The 18,245-nt window shown below is 47.2% G+C and overlaps 1 protein-coding gene across 7 annotated transcripts in view; it reads left to right on the top strand.

Moving 5' to 3' along the window:
* Nucleotides 1-9,320, top strand: part of LOC4578130 (transcription factor hamlet) — a 95,422-nt gene extending 86,102 nt beyond the window's left edge. For 5 of the 7 annotated variants that reach the window (XM_061652985.1, XM_061652990.1, XM_061652988.1 and 2 more), the window contains exons 8-10: nt 289-381; nt 5,303-6,598; nt 6,666-9,320. In XM_061652985.1, coding sequence (XP_061508969.1) covers nt 289-381; nt 5,303-6,598; nt 6,666-7,997 — 2,721 coding nt within the window. In that variant the 3' untranslated portion in view covers nt 7,998-9,320. The remainder of the gene's footprint in view (nt 1-288; nt 382-5,302; nt 6,599-6,665) is intronic. The other 2 variants (XM_061652987.1, XM_061652991.1) reach the window with 1 other exon arrangement.
* The last annotated feature ends 8,925 nt before the right edge of the window (nt 9,321-18,245 follow it).

Here is an 18,245-nt window from a genome sequence, read left to right as displayed (position 1 = left end):
TGTTATTTTTGTTACGTTTCTGTTTTACACTCGTTTTGAGATTGCGCATGAAGGTAACTGAAGAGACTTTTGCGATTGGATGTTCGTTGCTTTCCTACTAATGCCTTCCATAACCTTTACCGATCATTTGCTCTCTAATCGCTCCTTCCCTCCCTCTCTCTTTCTTTAAACATTCCTTCTCCGGAAGTGCACCGAAGTGGGTGCACATCTGCTCCTTCCCCTGTCCTGTGTTGCTGTGTGGTAGCCGTTTCGTTAAAAATGCGATTGTGTAAATTATTTTTCTTCTAGAACGAAGATACCGATGCGAGCACAGCAACAACCCCCAACACTTCCTCATCGAGCGAACTATTCAGTTACCTTCTGCAAGCTCATGATACTAGGGTAAGCCAAATCAACCAAACAATCAACAGCGAAATTGTTCATGATTTTCAACCTGCTGCGGCGCGATCTGCTTGCGGAATTGTGTAAACCCTCGGCTGGGAGAAGAAAGATTTGCTTTATTGCTTTGTTTTGCTGCCCATCTCTGGAATTGTTCGGAGCTGTTCAAATATGTATATGCACACAATGGACTCGGTCTACAGTGCAACGTTCCTCCTGAGATCACGCCGCGGTTGAAGTACTCAGTGCCCCAGTTATGGGTGAAATTGGAATGTAATTCGGGCAAGACCCCTAGACGATAAGCTCTTTCGGGGTTAAATAATCGATATTGCAGAATCGAAACCATAACCTTCCAGGCACTCCAAAACCCCTGAAGTCATCCCTGAAGCACCCAGAGCTCTTCAAACACACCCCCATGCTTCCATTTCTGCAGGCAGTAATAATCAATGCGCTTGAGCAAACAAAACCTTTTGGCCCGGGCCTGGAAACCTGGGCGCGCGATGTTTTCTTTTGCACTGCGGCGCTCCACTTGTGGCGATCGGAATCGGAAAACGAAATCGCTCGTGCGCGGTGGATGATTTGAAACGAAGCGATTATTATGGATCTGGTGCTCTCGCGGCTCTCTCTAGGAACGGCAGCCGGCCTGTACCTTTTAATGTCTGGAAGATCGATCAAGCCCCCAGTCGAAAGGGGTCGTCGGCACTTGGGCCACCTCTTGGGCTTCTTCGAGGCGACGAGATTTCGTGCTTCGTGTTGATATCTTTTGGAAGGCTGTATCTATCTGTCTGTGTGTATGTGTTGTTTGGATAGGGAATAGATCTTCAAGGCGGGGGGAGACTAGGGAGGGTCTGTGTGTCGTGGTCGATCCAGTTGACGAAGATGGGGTAATCAATCATCGAAGCGCGAGCAGCTCTAATACACCCGCCGCTCGTTTGCTCGTCCGTGAGCATTCGGGTTTCGGGAGAAAGACTTCGATTGAACTCGATAGATAAGCGCTCGTGACCTAAGGCTCTCCACCGAGGGCGGTAATATTATGGATCTTGTTTGCGCGGGGTGTCTTGCAGCAACCGAAACGCCTATAGCCCTGCCACCATGCTGCCCCTCGCCCCGGAGGATGTGTACAAGTGACGTGACGGAATTTGACAGTTGCCATCATGATCACGGATTATGCAACCGGTTCGGACTTATTAGCAAATGGTTGGGAGCGCTTCGTTCTACGGGAGATCACGGCAGATGTTAGGTGGGTGTTGTGAAATTCTGAGCTCACCCGCTCGCTAGAACTAGCCAGGGAGCTGGAGATTTTCTAGTGGTGGGTCTCATTAATTATTATTAATGATAGCCCCCGTCCGGCCCGGTTGCGAGTTCTTGGAGGAATTGGACGAAAACTGTTTCGAAAAAGTATTTGGAAATAGAAGCCATTACACTTCAGCAGCGAAGAACGGTAGTTCGGCGGATACCTGCGGTGAAGATGATGATAAAGCCAGCTAGTAAACAAGATCACCAGTGGCAGCAATTTATTACATTATTCCACCGCTTTGTGTATGCGCCCATTTCCATCGGACTTCGGACATTGTCAATGGGGCTGCACACGTACCTGGCTATTGTTTTTGGGCTACTCTCCCTGAGGAAGGGCCCGAGTAGGCTTATCTGTTTTGTTTTATTGAGCTAGAACCGAGGCAATAAGAGTGACCACCTACGGTGGCAGTATTTTATTCTCCCCCCCCCCCCCCCCCCTACCCGCTCTAACAAGCCAGGGCTTGCGGGTGGAATCATGATTTGGAATAAAATTATGATTTTAATCCCCTCGCGTAAGAGAGCACTCCAAACAACTAGACCCCAGACTGGCCCGGAAGATCGATCGATCGCACCCGGATCACCCTTGGTAGGAGGGCTGTTTTCCATTCAATTCACTACGATCACGCCAATAGGGCGGTTTGGAGAAACAATGGATTCTGTGTGGTTAGAGTACGTTCGCGCAGCGTAATGACTTCGGTAGCGTACACCCGAATGTCCCCCGTTGTTGTTGCGGGAGTCACTGGAAAATGGTTTTCGGTAAGGTAAGAAGGTAAGGTTTATCTCACCCACCTCCAATATGGATAATCGCGGCCAAGCTTTCATTAAGCGAGCAGCGTTTCCGAAAACGGTTGCACCACAGCACTTGGGAGTTGGGCAAAAAAGGTCCCAGCAGGGGCGAAATGGAATTAAAATGCTGTGCCCGGTTACGATGCTGCTTTCGGGGCGATAGACGAAAGCGATCCTCCGGAAGCGATATACATTCCCTGCCTGCCCTTCCAGTGTCGGTCCTACCCGCGGGGATCATCTCCTTCTAAGGCAAGCAGCGTGCGATAGTTGCCTCCAGCTGCAAAATGTTCTCCAACAGGGTACATACACACCCTTTGCAGTTTTGTTTCGATTCTGCTCGTTATCGTTACCCAACTTCCTTACGGAGCTGTTTTCCCTGAGCCCGTGGTCGTGTCGCAGGCAGGCGGACCAACCAATGTATGCAAAAACTAGTGCAACACACATAAACAATCGTAAACAGTAGAAACGCAAATAGGTAACGCCGTTTGTGTAACCTCTTTTTCTGCGCTCGCCGCCCCCAACGGCATTTTTCCATTTGTGTCGTGTGCACGTGAGCGCTCAGATAGTGCACAAACTTCCGCGTTTGGTGTTTGCAGCCACCACCACAATGACTCGAAAGCCGCATAAAGTATTGCTTCGAAAAATGATTACCGTTTGGATGAGTGTTCATTAAAATAAAATACTCATCTACATGTCTTTTGTGGTGACAAAAAAAAAGATCCATAATATCTCAAAGCGCAAGTGATCAATTGCGTAACAAAGACATCAGTTCCTCTTCCGCTTGCTTGCACAAACGATAATAGGCCTCCCATAGGGGTGGGGGCGGAGGGTTAATGGCTGGCAGTATCGAGAACCTATCGATTTGATTAAGATACATCGAATGTTACCGATCGATTGCTAACTTCGTTTGCGGTCAGTCTGCAAGCTTACACCACTTGCGTGCAGTCGAGCGGTACACGGGGCACGGGGTTCGTTGCCACACGTAACAGCACAGCACGCACCGGACCGACCGACCCGGTCCTCCGAGATGCCTCCGATTGATCAACAACCAACGGAAAGTGACAGCACGGAACAGAAGCTAAAACCAGAGGCGCCGCCAGCTAGCTGACTTCTAGCCATTTTGATTGGATTGTTTAGTTTTCGCGGTTGCCAGTTACCGCGCGGTGACTGACGTGAAGGGGTTTAGTTGTGTGTTTTTTTTGGTGTGTGTGTTTGTACCTCTGGTTGTGTGTGGATAAGAAAACCCTAAAGCCGTCCCTTGGAGTGAGTTTTAAGACAAAAAAAGACATCAAGAAACACAGCACAGCCGTTCGTGTTGCATTGTATCCGTGTCCCGCTCCCGCGTGTAATGGTGGTGTGTCTCTCGCCATAGTTCTTCGTTTGGTAACCGCAACGCACCGAAACACACACACACACACAGTGATCGCTAAATAGACATTTCCAATCTAATCATTTTGATTTATTTCAATCGGGATAGCGGGTGTAAAAAAACAACCGGGGGCCGGTGGCTTTTTCCGCGGTTTCTTGGTTACGCAGCTCTTGCGCCGTGTCGTTTTGTGGGGGAACTGTCAAAAGCGAGGGCTGTCCCGGGAGCTACTGCCTAGATCAACATCCAAATCTCCACTCTCCCTCTCACTAAATATGTGTCTCAACTACACTAGCCAAAAAAAAAAAAAAACAACAACACAGAAAGACTACCGCTGGGCACGCTATGGGGTCTCGATCGGGACTGCCAAATCTGACAGCTGATTTTGCTAATCACATTTATTCTTCGCCGCCTTGATTTGAAAGCAGCGTCGGTCACGCCGGTACTCTCGGCCTACTATTCGGGGGAGTTTTGATTCAATGATTTCAACGGTAACAAGGGAGCGCGATCGCACACACGCGAGAAGCGTCCGACGCGTCCCGTAGTAAAACCAATGGTATTCCTTTCTCCTTTGCCTTTTGTGCGCAATGTGCTGTTGCGGGTGTCCGATTACTGTTGCGTCCGTCCAGTTGCGTGCGTTTTCCAGCGTCCAGGTATTAAGACGATTTGATTCGGTATAGTGTGAGGACTTGGGGATCAGTCGCCGATCAGTCCTCCGTTCTTCAATACCCACATACGCACAGCAGGTAGCTCGAGTTCCTATTCCTTGATTTCTGGGAATTGTACACCGAGGCTTGTACCTTAATAATTGGACGTTTTGCCGTTCCAATTAATGTTAGAGATGGGAAAGAGATGTCTTAAACTATGGCGGAAAATAAGCTTTATGAGCTTATTCCAAAGCAGTAGTTTCTTAAAATCAATAGCTCACAAACTATTCCGTCGATGACATCATGAGCAGTACACCTTGACAGCATCCTCTGTCCGTGGCGTGGCGTAACTTTCATTGATGCCGTTTTTAGCTTGCCTTGCCGGCTGCTCTGCTAAATCAAACCACGCCGATGGGAGGAGTAAGTTTTGCTTTCGTTGTCGACTTGTTACACAGTTCGGGGCGGGTGCACGAAAGCTCACTCACCGATCACAATCGGCAAAACCATCGTCACGAACTGTCAATCTTGATTAGAATGTGCGGACGAGATAGCAAACAGAAAGGGCTTTGCAGTATAGCAAGCCGCGTAGAAAGGGCTCCGGTCGGTTGTTTCTCTTGTGGCAAGTGTACGATGTAATGGGCGCTGCCCTTTTGGGATGCATTTAATCAAACAAGGGGGGGAGTTTTAATTTTTGGTCCAATAATTAAAGTCGATGAAGAAGGCAACTTAATCGGTTTCAGGTTCTGTTTTTTTCACTAGAAATAAGTTATTTGTTGGACATTAAACTGATCGATTCGCTTCCTTTCCCTTTTCTTCCAATCGCTCGCAGGTTTTTACCGACCCGTCGAACCTTCAGCGCCACATCCGGACGCACCACGTGGGAGCCCGCAGTCACGCGTGTCCAGAGTGTGGCAAGACGTTCGCCACCTCGTCCGGTCTGAAGCAGCACACGCACATCCACTCGTCGGTGAAGCCGTTCCAGTGCGAGGTGTGCTTCAAGTCGTACACCCAGTTCTCCAACCTGTGCCGCCATCGGCGCATGCACGCCGACTGCCAGGTGCAGATAAAGTGTAACAAGTGCGGCGACAGCTTCAGCACTACGACGTCCCTGTCGAAGCATAAGCGATTCTGTGACTCGACCGCTGTCACCCGTGGCTCACTCCATCCCGGAGCGCATCCATCGCAGCTGCGTCATCCACACGACCCCTATCCGCACGGCACACGGTCACATTCGGGTGGCAGTCAGCCTGGTACACCCGGCGGTAGTGCAGGAGCATCAGCAGCAGCAGCAGCAGCAGCGGCAAGTGGAGGACCAGGAGCACTTCATTCGCTACCACCCGGTATGGCGACGCCACCGAACCCATTCCTGATGTTTCCGGGCGCTCCGTTCTTTGCTCCGGGCTTCCGGCCATATCCCGGAATGCCTGGAATATTCCCACCCGCACCCGGGCAGGTTCCTCAGTTCCCGCTGTCCTTCTTTCCAAAGCCGGCAGGACCTGGCCCACTGTCTGATCAGGAACGTCGCACACCATCGCCAGCCTCTCGGCATCTCAGTCTGCTCGAAAGCTACGGCCAGCAGTCGATGAAGATCTCTCCACCGACTGGTGAGGAAGCGTCAAACCATCTGCGTCCCTCACCAGCACGTCCAATTCCGGTCAGCTTCAACTCGGCGGCGGCAGCAGTGGCATTGCTTTCGGGATCTCCTGGCCCGTTGATGGGCGGCAATCATAGCCTGCCGGCGACGGAGCCAATGCAGCCCGAACGCGGCACCAATAACAATCACATCAAGGAGAACAACAATCACAATCAAACGAATGGCACTAGTTCCTACGGTGGACAGACACAGCAGCAACAGCACCAGAGACGAACCTCGAGCCGCAGCAGCTCGGTGACTGCTGTGAAGGAGGAATTCAACCGCGAGTCTTCGGATGTTGAAGAAGGAGAGGCTGGAGTTTCTACGATTCGTGTGAAAAATTTCTCCACCCGGTCGAAGAATGCATCGGGCGATTCGAGCAAGTCGCCGGCATTGTCTGAGGATAGAGGTTCAGTCCACCGTCGGAGAAGTCGCACGGTGGAGGATGGTGACACGTCTGAATCTGAGGAGTTTGCTTCTGAAGCCAAGAAGGTATGTTTTCTGTAAAATATATTTGATCTTATCACGTTTCTAACATGTTCTGTTTCCTCCTCTTTAGGCAAAGAAAGATGGAGACACTTCTGGTTCCGCTGAACAACCGTTGGATCTGAGTCTTTCGAAGAAGTCAAAAAACGACGATGAAGATGATGGAGCTGAGGCGGATGAAGAGAAGGATGCTACCGAGGAGATAGACAACCGTAGCTCCAACCGAAGCCCAACTCCGATCGAAGTGACTAGCCCAAGGTCCACACCGACACCGTCAGTACCGACGCCCAACTCGTCGGATGTTCCGCACCATGATCTATCGCTCAGAGCACGTGCCCGCAACAACACTGGATCTTCAATTTCTCCGAAAGCTGCGTCTCCACTAGCAGATGCGTTCACACTACCAAGTCCTTCTCCGTCACTCTCACCACGTCCCTCTCCGTCGCCCTCATCACCGGGAGCCGGAGTCACTGGAGCCGGAGCGCACCATCAACCCATCTCCTACCCACGACCGATCTACCCGCTTCTTCTCGAAGCCATGTACCACCGTGGACCGGGTGGAATGGGTGGCTTTCAGCGGCCCGCCTTTAACTTCCTGGACTCGCTGGAATCGAACCTAGATCTGCTCAAGCGTAGCCGTCAGTACATGCCCTCGAAAGCGTTTCATCAAGCGGCAATGATGCCACCGGGCTTCGGTGTTGGTGGTGCTGGCACCGCAGTTCCTGGCAGCGCTGGAGGACCCGTCCCGGCGGGCAAAGTAAAGGATCGGTACTCGTGCAAGTACTGCGGCAAGGTGTTCCCTCGTTCGGCCAACCTTACACGCCATCTGCGTACGCATACGGGCGAACAGCCGTACAAGTGTCGGTACTGTGAGCGTTCGTTCAGCATCTCGAGCAATCTGCAGCGACACGTCCGCAACATCCACAACAAGGAACGTCCATTTAAATGTCACCTGTGTGAGCGTTGCTTTGGTCAGCAGACAAATTTGGACCGGCATCTGAAGAAGCACGATGCGGATGCGGCCGGGCTTGTGCTGGGTGACTCACCTTCCTCCAACGAAGCGGAACGTGGGGAAGATGTGTTCTTCGATGAGATCCGCTCGTTCATGGGCAAGGTTACGTACTCGGGCCCAACGTCCTTGCTGCCTGCTGGAGCGGGACTTTCCGGAGCTTCTGAGGTGGAACCGACCCTGAAGGGCGATGGAGATGATGGTGAGAGTAGCGTATCGGGAAGACGCCGCTATGCAACTCCATTGGATGTGACGGGCGGTGATGATGATGAGGAGGAAGAGGATGAAGATGAAGAGGAGGACGCAGCCAGCTGTGACGGTGAGAGTGATCTGATCAACATCGATTCCGACAAGGATACGATCAATAATAATGACACGATCGAGGTGTCTACCTAAAGATGTAAGGAAAATGTAATGCGCACACCGACACACATACACATAAACACGCATGTAAATAGGCATTCTGGGGGGAGCTAATTGGGAGTTTTGCTTTGGATTTGGTTGCAGTCACTAGCGGCAAGCTGAAGCATCAAGAAACGACAAGAATAATCAAACATTAGGCAGTAAGATATGCGGCACACGATGCATCGACGGCGTTCTGAAGTAGAAAGTGAATGTATTAGGCTAGAATTTATCTAAAAGATACTGCAAGGATGAAACTGCGTTTAGTTTTGAATTGCTTCTGATTAGATCGTGAAATCTGCCCGCTTGGGTTGCACTATGGGTTAAATGCACTATTTTTAATTTCTCAATGAGTTTACGTGAACACTTCAAAAGGAAGCTACAGTTGAACCAAATATACAATGGAAGCTTAACCAAATGGCAAACGCTGGAGACAAGGGAGACTGATTCGATGAAGGGATTGGGCTTTCGTGTTAGCAGAACGCCTCTATGGTATGTTAAATTGTACGATAGAAAGGTTGTGGATGCGCGATCGAGTAATTTATTTCTGTCCTATGTTACGAGCTTATTGGTTTTACACAAAACAAATGAATTAGGCTAATGCAAAATTAAACAAACACACACAAAAAACACTGTGAATATCTTCATAATCAATGAATAGTTTAGCATGGTAGGGTTTATTCCCCGTTTAGGTTTATTTGGATTGAATACTGTGCACCATGTGGTGCAATTTGAATGTTTTTCAATTTAGTTCAAAATTAGACAAAAAAAAATGGGCAACCACGGCACATAACTCTCCAGTAAATAGAATATAATCTGTAGACAGTAAGCAGCAAATTGTTAGTTAGTTTTAAATTTCTTCTGTAATAAAGCATAGTCACACTGATAATTTAAGTCTTTACACCATTGGAATTCGCTTAACATCAAAGAAATGGAAAGGAAGAATTTGGCGGATTTGTTTTCTACTCTTGTTGCACGGGCATGTACGTTTATCGTGGTACTAAAAGAAAAAGCACAGATAATGGAGCTCAAGCTAGAAAAGGAGATATGTAATCAGATAGAAAATATAAGTAAAAATTGATATCAAAGGAAAGGATGGCATGGAAATCAAATGAATAGACGACGAAACCTTTCCCAGTTGGAGGGCAAAAGAAGAAACTCTTCCCGTTTTTCTCAAGCAACGATTTCATTCACGGTCATTGTCACTATTGAAGCATATTTTTCCCGTTCCAAAATGTACAATATATCGACTAAAACCATCACCCCAAAAAAAAAACACTATCTGAATAAAGCCGAAAACTCACAGTTATGTATGAATTTGAGGTGTCCGTTGTTGTTTTTTTTTCTTTTGTCAATCTGCATTAAACTGTTCGAATTTATTATGCATTTATGAGGCAAGTTGTGTAGAGGAAAAAAATGAACATTTTACTCATTGGCTCACAATCACAATACATCCTTTAGGCATTAAGGCATTACATTGAAGTCTCGTTACCGAAATGACGGGGTGCGTGTTTTTGTCTTTTTGCTGCTGCTGCTGCTGCTGCTACTGAAATGTGAAGCGATTGTGGTGGTGTCGCTTCTGCAGAGTATCCGCGAGTGTGGTGTTTCAACGTTGTCGCGATTCCCGCGGGTGACACCTGATACACCCGAGTTCGGTCGCGTAATTGGTTTCTCTTCGCACACTGTCAGCAAACCGTAATTGCACACCTCCGATCGCCCAAGCAGCAGCTGAACCAGCCTGTCGGCATCCTTTGTCTTGACACTCGCCGACGTCGATACGTTTGTACTAAAGCATCGAGCAAAAGCCCTTCTTGGGCCGAGGGAGCCGCCGTTCGTCCGGGGGTGATAACGATCGATGCAAAGTGGCGGTGGGTATAAAATTCAAACCTTGATGTCCGGTGGTATTGTGCAATTGATTAATTATTGACACTGCAGGACGTACGGCGCAGGGAAGGCACTACACGATAGAGGTGTTATTTTTGTAGACTGTATTACCCTGTCTCTCTCCCTTCGCATGATGATGATCTTGATAGGATGTGTTTATAATGAATTAATGGCAACGAATTGTAGTACGCCTCTAGTTTAACGACACATTAAACACGTGCAAGCTGCCTTCTGTACAATCTGCATACAATTGAATCGGTTAAATCGAATCGAAAATGTGTTTTTGATTGAGAGCAATCAACACGAAAAGTCGTTCCAAAAGCTCAGTGACTACCGTCACTCGCTCGCTTTCTGCGCAGCACAACAAAAGTCTCCAAACGCAAAGGGGTAAGCGACGAACCTTCGACTACCGAACCGCCAAATGTTGAAAATAAAAATAAACATTACACCGGTTAAAAAGGTTTAAAACAAAACGCACAGTTTTGGACAGCACATGGGGCTCACATTCCGCGTGAATTTTTGGAGAAAAATACGGCACAATTAAGGGAAAGTCTCTCACAACAGCGCAACCACCACGCAATGAAGAATCGGTCCCATTTCGGGGGGAGACACGAAGGTGGAAGCTAAGAGTTCCGGCATCGGTTAAATTGTAGCTTTCAGGCTTTGCAACCATTTCGCACACTGATTCCGTTTTGCTTTTATACCACCAAGCAAAGCAAGTCTGTACCATTTTCCGGTGTTTCACCTTTTCGGATGCATTTAGCGAGACATTTCGGGGTTCCATTGCACCATGATGACACCATAAAGTAGCCTAATTCATTGAGCGGGAGCTCATCGTGGTGGCTGTTCGTCTAAATAGTGTTGTGCTGCACCAAGGCGCACAAGCAGCAGCAGCGGCAGCTATCACGGTGCCAGTGGACGATCGCCATCGCCGGTAGCACACGCCGGGTGCAAGATTAAGTGTATAAAGAAAGGATTTGGTCCCGTGCATCGAAATAGCCGCCCGTCAATCAGCAAACGATCACTGTGTGTTTCAGGGTGCCATTTTCGTGCAACCGATCGGTCGAATGGACGTCGTACCGTTGCTGTGTGGTTGCTGTTGATGATGATGGTGCTGGTGATGATGATGATGGCTTGCACATTAAATCTGCGATAATCTGGATCAGTGCGGCGTCCGGAGGCAAATCTCTTTTTAAAAGCGTCGCTTCGATGCGCAGTACCAGGTTTTGGCTTGTGCGCGGTTACGCGGTCCGTGCGCAGCTGGGGTGATAATTTATCGCAAATGTGACGCAGCATGCTAGCAAAGGAAGATGATCAGCTTACGGACGGAGGAGGTTTTGAGTCATCCAGCAATTAGTGGATTACCGAACTGCGCAAATGCGGTGATTTAGGATTTTTGGAAACATTTTTGAAGGAAGCATTTTGGAATTTCGGCATGCAGTATTGTTGTGCTAAAAGCTGTTAATTTAAAATTTTAACAAAACATAATGATAAACTTAATGCATCGTTTAATTCGCAAGCTTATCTTCAAGCCACAACTCCTCCGTTAATCCCTTTATCGAGCGAAGAAACTCATCTTGGCAAATCTTGGAACGGGAATCTTTGTGCTGCTACAGTGGCATTGTTTTCCACAGGCGCGTTGCTTTCACAACAACAAGGAAGTACAACGAAAAAACAAATGGAATGCACCGTACGACACCGTTGCACCAACACCCTGCGGACGGCAAACGTCGTGCACTGCCCACGGGACAGCGCGGGCCAAATTGAGGGCAGGGCAGTTAAGCAGACCCCGACCCGCTACTGTTACAAATAAAACAAACAAACGGAGCTCCCGAAGCCACAGAAGCCGCGTTTGAAATGGTTGAAAGAAAGGGGGAGAAGCGCGGGGGAGGCTAAGCTATTTACCGGGAAGCCTTAAAGGTAAGGGTTTAAATTCGTTTCGGGCAAACGGGATTCAACCGGCTAAATGAGTGTTTCGTGAAGCTCCAATCAGCAGTCGAGGAGCCGTAGCTGGAGGGAATGAAGAAAATAAAACATGAAGAATTACGCGATCGCAAGGAGGTAGACTAACTAAAGCAGGTAAAACAGAACAGTGCATGTTTAGTTTTTTTTGTGTGTGAATTGTTTTAAATCATGCTTGATGTTTCTAGTTATACGTTTGATTGTGTTAATCCTGGTCCTGGTCTGGCTCTCTGGTCAAGCTTTTATCAACTTCAAAATCATTCATTCATTTCTACCTTTCATCCGAAGGCGTATTACCCCAGCATGATCATGATCATGCAAAAATTCGTCAACTTCCTCAACAGCCTCAAAAAAAGGCATTAGCCATTCGTTGTTGTTTCTCTCGCTCTCTCTTTCTCTGCCACTTTATCCACGACTCCGTTCATACTTTATAACCAAATTTGCCAAAAAAACATTCTCCACCGCCGATGATGGATTTGATCCGGACGTGCGCCCTATCGGGAAAGGTGTATCTTGCCATTTTGTCTATGATTTATGATTTCACTCAATTGATCCACCCCCGATTTCAGTGTGGACGTAACAAAAAAACCCTCCCGCTTAGGTCATACAAGGGTGAGCATTAATTTAAATAGTAGCTCGTTCTTTTTTCTGTCGGTTTGTTGTACCGGATTCCATTTTTTGCTATGTGTGTCTGTTGAAGTATCTGCTTTATATTTAGCTGTCATTCCTATCCCTAGTGGGTGGTCTTGCTGAGATAATGAAACGGGCGAAGGGGATGCTTTGCAACACCACACAAAAAAAAACTACGCGAAGCGCACAATGTTGTTCTCCATTTTTCTCATAATCGAAACATCGAGCTCACCCTGAAGGTGACATCTAAAACGGTAACTGCGAAACGAAGGAAGCTACAGTGCCCGTGAGTCATCGCAAAAGAAGGTGTGTGTGCCGCCGGCTACCAGGCATCGGGTTTTTTGGTTCGTCCGTTTTCACGCGGTGACGGTGGTAGTACTATCTGCAAGGCAGGGGGATTAAGTTTAATCCGCGAGCTTCTTGAATTGGCGATTGTTTGGTGGAGTGTCGTTTTTTGCTTCTTGTGTCCGTGCTTTTTGTATTTTAATTTAGTGCCTGAGCAGGTGATCCATCATGAGATGTTTTTTTGTGTGTGTTGCGTTAAGCATACAATACGAGTTTAAGATAGGAGATTGAGCAGAAGGAGACTGCAGAAGATGAGCCTCAGTGAAAGGCATAAAGGCGTTTTTTTTGTTGAGCCAAAAAGCCAATCACTCTTCGACCTGTTTGACATTTATGGACTGTAAATGCATTGTAAATGCCATCATTGCTTCCTGTGGAGGGAGTAAAAGAAGGAGCTTTAGTTGATGCAGGAGTCTCATCCTTAATAATTAAAAAACAAAATTTTAAGGCGTTTTTTGTTTAAAAAAATGGCGATAGTTTTGCTTACATATCAATCACACTTTGGAAACTAAAGGGATGTATGGGGCAAATTAAAACGTTCTCTGTTGCTCACAGGAAGACACAGGCATTTACGGACGCAAAAGCGTGCGCACGAAAACACCCCATTGCGGATGCCATTTACGCAAATGCACGGTGCGCGTACATCACACGATCGTCGTCGGCACAATAAAACATTCCCCATTTCCTCATGCCAGCCTAAAGGTATCAGGTTCGCTTCGGTTTCTTGCATTGCAACATTGGACACTGCGCAAAATTTCACGTTTACCCATTTACCCATCAGTTCGTCTGCTTTCTTGGAATTAAATGAGCCAAAGAAGCGCGATCGCAACGAAGCAGCAGCAGGATCGCAGGCATTGGGCGGCCAGTAAAAACGCGGAGTGTCATGTTGTACACGTTTTTATCTCCCGCCTACCAAAAAAACCACGTCAGGTCATTGACGTAAGTATAGGTTTATGGGTTCGCCTTTTAGCACCCGTCGCAGGGGCAGGAAAATTAAGTTATTTGCTGGACGTGCCAAACGACACACTCACACTGCATGTTGCAAATTTCGATGCATCTGTGCCGCCGGCGACAAAGCCAGCAGATTTTTGACCGACTCGATCGGGGCTTGGGGGAGAATGAGGGAATGTTTCTACGGGGGACCTGGGCATTCGGTACAGGAAAAGAGCAAGGATTAAAAATCTCCACTAGCCGTAGCTTCCGTTGGTAATCGGTAATGAGGATAATTGATTATGGTTGCGTTTATTCTCCAATTTACAACCATTGTCCTGACGGTACTCCGATGGTTTGCATGGGCGCAGCCTTTAACCTTTTTGCGTGCGGGTCGGTTTTTGGGGTAAAGTCAACATGCGATTGTTTGCACCGTTGTTTTGTAAAGCGAAGATTCATGTCCGGTGGAGAGATGTACACAGTGCTCTCACCGAAAGGACGATCCGTTACGCACGAAAAGCGCCCAGCAACGCCTATTGAGTAGGTGAAAAAGTAGTGGCTATTTTATTTATTTATTTTTATTCAATCTCCACCAGGTCTCTGCTTATTGATTAGTGGCACTTAAAAACTCACTTCAGACATCATTAACACGTGCGAAATAAAACCATTCATTTTGGACGATTAACTGCGGGCCGGTGGAGCATCGTTCGCTCAATCCTTGCTTGAGATCGTTTTTATCCTTATATGTGCGTAAGTGCCACGTTGCTGTGCGCTAAAAATTGAGTCTTCTCCGGGCAATCGGGCACATCATCAGCCTGCCGGCATATTTTGACAAAACTCAGCAACGCTTTATCCTCCGCGCTAGGAGCGCGCACAACTCTCAACACGGTACGCCGCCCGAATGTAAACATCATCGGCCCATTAATTTGAGTAATTATAGCACGTCACGGGCGCATAATTCAGCGCACCCAAGTACCGAGCCGAGGGCTTGGAAACAAAGGACACACAAAAAAGGGGATGAGCAGGCGGCGCATAGTCGTAATCATGCGATGATGACTTTCGCACACCGTATATGTTGCCTTTTTCCCGCGCCTGATAAGATATGCAACGCTGTAAGGGGCCATTTTTCTCTACACTTTCGACCGTTCCCCCCTCTTTCTTTGCGTAACTAATCAACCGTTGGAGGAGGGTGGGAGAAAGTGCACGATCGATGTCGTCCGGTGGGTTCGGCTACGCACGAAACACACTGACCGTGCGATTATTATTGAATATGCAGCTCTTCTCCCCCGAGCAGCTCTGCAGCGCAAACATGGACCTTAAAACAAAGCTGTTTGGGGCTTGATATGCGTGGCCGATTTCTTATCCCAACCCTTGGTTTGCCCCCCCCCCCCCGCTTCCCCGCTATTTGTGTGCCAGTGATTAAGTGCATCCGAACAGCACGGGAAGGGATGCACCCGTAATTTCGGAACCCGCGAAATTAAACACGCCCGTTGACGGGATGGGTAACTGAACCGAGCAACACGATGTGCAAGCGTGCGCACGTCCACTGTCGTCCACAGCCACCGCAACCGAACGGGCATCGCGTTTAATAAAGTCATTATCTCACGTTGGTTTTTGGGGTGTGCAAGAAGCATGCGGCATGCGCTGGAGAAGGTACAGAAAACGTTCATCTTAATGCATTTTAAATGACGTATCACGCACCTTTGGCGGATGCGTGGAGAGCGTTTGTGCGAGGATGCTTCTGCCAGGATGAGCGGCAAAAGGTCATCCTGGAATGGTAATTTTGCACGGCATCCGGCATTGCCGGTTGGTTGGTGTGTATTTGCGCAGTGGCTTATCAAGAGAGGCGGGTTTGACATTAATGTGCAAGATGGAAATGAATGTGTATGTAGAGGGAGGGTAAGGCAAAGGCTCAGAATGAGGCTGATGAGTGAGTATGGGAAGCACGATTTTGGAACAACATCCCATCGTTGTGCGTGTCAACGAGACTGATGTTGCTTATTGTGTTACGACAGAATAATAAAAACTCCCTGCAGTAATAAAATCTCAATTAAAGGGGATCATGAAAAGAGCATCATTTGTTACATTTGTTGTGTTTATGTACAAAAATATTAATTTTAAAATTACCGTTATGATTCAAATTACGGATAGCTTCAAGCTCTGGGGACTCATTATGTTTTTGATGATTTTTTTTCATATCCAGTCCCTGGCCATAGTCCCTGGCGCTTTTTAATTTTACATAATTGCTAATGATGTGAATAATGTACTAGAATCAATTGAAAATGTGTCCAACCACTAATAGGATCTGATGCCACAGTAAATAAATATTTTCTGTCGGTCAGTTAACCGCCGGAGGCATTTTTAGAAGTTTTGCTAAAAAAACTGACGTCAGTGTAATTTCTTCAATGACTCCTATTAATCTGGTTCAGATGCATTGAAGTAAATGACAATTCATTGGAGAGTTGTAGTTGTTTACATGATAACAACAGTGTTTAAACATTTTGTGCTATGAATTTCATTAAAACACGTTTTCCATACTATCCGGAATTTGAGGCTTTTTATGTGAGGCTTTTTATATGGTTTTTAATTCCGGACATCCGAAGTAGATTGTGATTAATTTCGTAAAGATGTGGTATAAATGTGTGGTCGTACGGGAAAGATCGTCCAATAATGCAGCAGTATTTTGGTTGCATGTATTTACCTACTTAGGATGAACATCTAATTCAATAAAGTGTATTTAAAACATTTATTTATGTACACAAATCACAGAAGACCAACCAAAAACAATCGAACAAAAAGGGTTTTGCCGAAGCACTAATCAAAAATTGTGTTAAGTATAAAACAAATTGCAATAAGAATAACAGTTCCTCGAAAAAACGACCAAATTTACATGAAAATAAGGAAAAGGTTAAACCATTAAGCCAAAAAATATTGTGCTACACTACTTACGACATTTGTTTCAAGCTCCCCGAACCAAAACCACTGAGCTTGCTTTCCGCTTGCACTGCTTCCTGTTGCGATTATGTTACACCGCTTGATCGCCGACGGTGCATTATTGTACGTAGGAGTTGAACAATGTGATCTATGAGTGTATTTCATCGGGTAAAAAATGGTTGCTCTCAAAAAAACAAGCGACCCGGGTAAACGATGTCGCAAAAGCTTCGCTCCAAAGCTGCGATTGCATTTTAATTGGATTATTGGAAGGTGTATGCAAATGTGCATCGATCCGGATCGATTCGCGAGAGAGCTCGAGCCTGCGCGCACACACACACAGACGCTGCTACACTTCGGAAACCCCGGCCTGAACGAGCGTCGACACTGTTGGCCCCCTTTGCTGCTGATGAAGCTTTGCTCCGGTTACATCACACGGATCCATTGCATCTCGGTGCACGGGGGGTTTGCAATGTTGCGGGTGGAGCAACCAACAAGATCGAGCCGAAGCGAGCGCTTTTGCACGTCTCTCTTACCCCCGGTTTGCGTGATGGTTATCGCGGAAAGGATGTGGGCAAACTTTGTCGCCAAATAATTAGCCCCGGGGACACATTTTCGCTTTCGATCGCTCTCGCCCAGTGCACTGTGACGCTGCTCGTCGGATGCTGGGGAAGGGGGTTTTGGTACAAAAGGGAAGGCACTAATGAAGCGGGAGCGCTGTCAGGAGTGGGCGTCGGTTGGCTGATTGACGATTGATTGAAAAGTACCGCCGGTGTATGTTCCAATTTGCTGTACACGGTTTGAATGTGGGGCGAGCGTATGGGAATGTCTGTCTGGGAGTTATGAGTGTGGGTAATCGGGAATCAAGGGAATTGCATGACTGGGTCATGCAAATTGATCGGTGGATTTAAGTGGAGGGTTTGCAAAGGGTAAAAGAAGCTTTAAATCTTTAGAGAATTTTACCAACATTGAATCTCAACATAAATACCTAAAAGTGATTAATCGCAAAAATACACTGCATATTGCATATTTGATCCAAAAACTGTCAAATCATTCTCTCACAAACGATCGCTCTGTAATGCCGTAAAGATGAGACGAGAGTACAGCTGATACCAATCGCAATAAGAACCATCAATGCTCATCACAATCATCTCCACATCATTTGAAAGGATGCAAAAATCCTTTCACACAACCTCCCAAAAAACGTACATCCCCCTTACTGACGGGCTGGATGAAATGAGCGATGATGTTCCACCGGGTTCGCTGATGTCCGATTTGTTTCCTTCCAAACCCATCTACCTCGGGTTCAACTGCCAGCAGTGGGGAACGTTTGGGGCAGATTTAATCTACCTTAATGTTATTATTTCATCGCGATTCCATTAAAATCATCTGCAAATCAAAAAACCATCCCGAGTGTACAGGTATCCTCCTCGCTTGTGTTTTGTTTTGTTTAAGCGAATGCCGAAAAGATTGATCCTCCCTTGCCGGAGCAACGATGAACAACGGCGATGATGGACCCCGCGAGAGCTTGACGGGTTGACACATTGCCTTTGAATCGAGCAG

Source organism: Anopheles gambiae, chromosome 3, assembly GCF_943734735.2.
Source record: "Anopheles gambiae chromosome 3, idAnoGambNW_F1_1, whole genome shotgun sequence".
In the NCBI taxonomy this organism is placed as follows: Eukaryota; Metazoa; Arthropoda; class Insecta; order Diptera; family Culicidae; genus Anopheles; species Anopheles gambiae.
The sequence above is the reverse complement of the archived record's forward strand: the minus strand, read 5'-3'. Positions and strand labels throughout refer to the sequence as shown.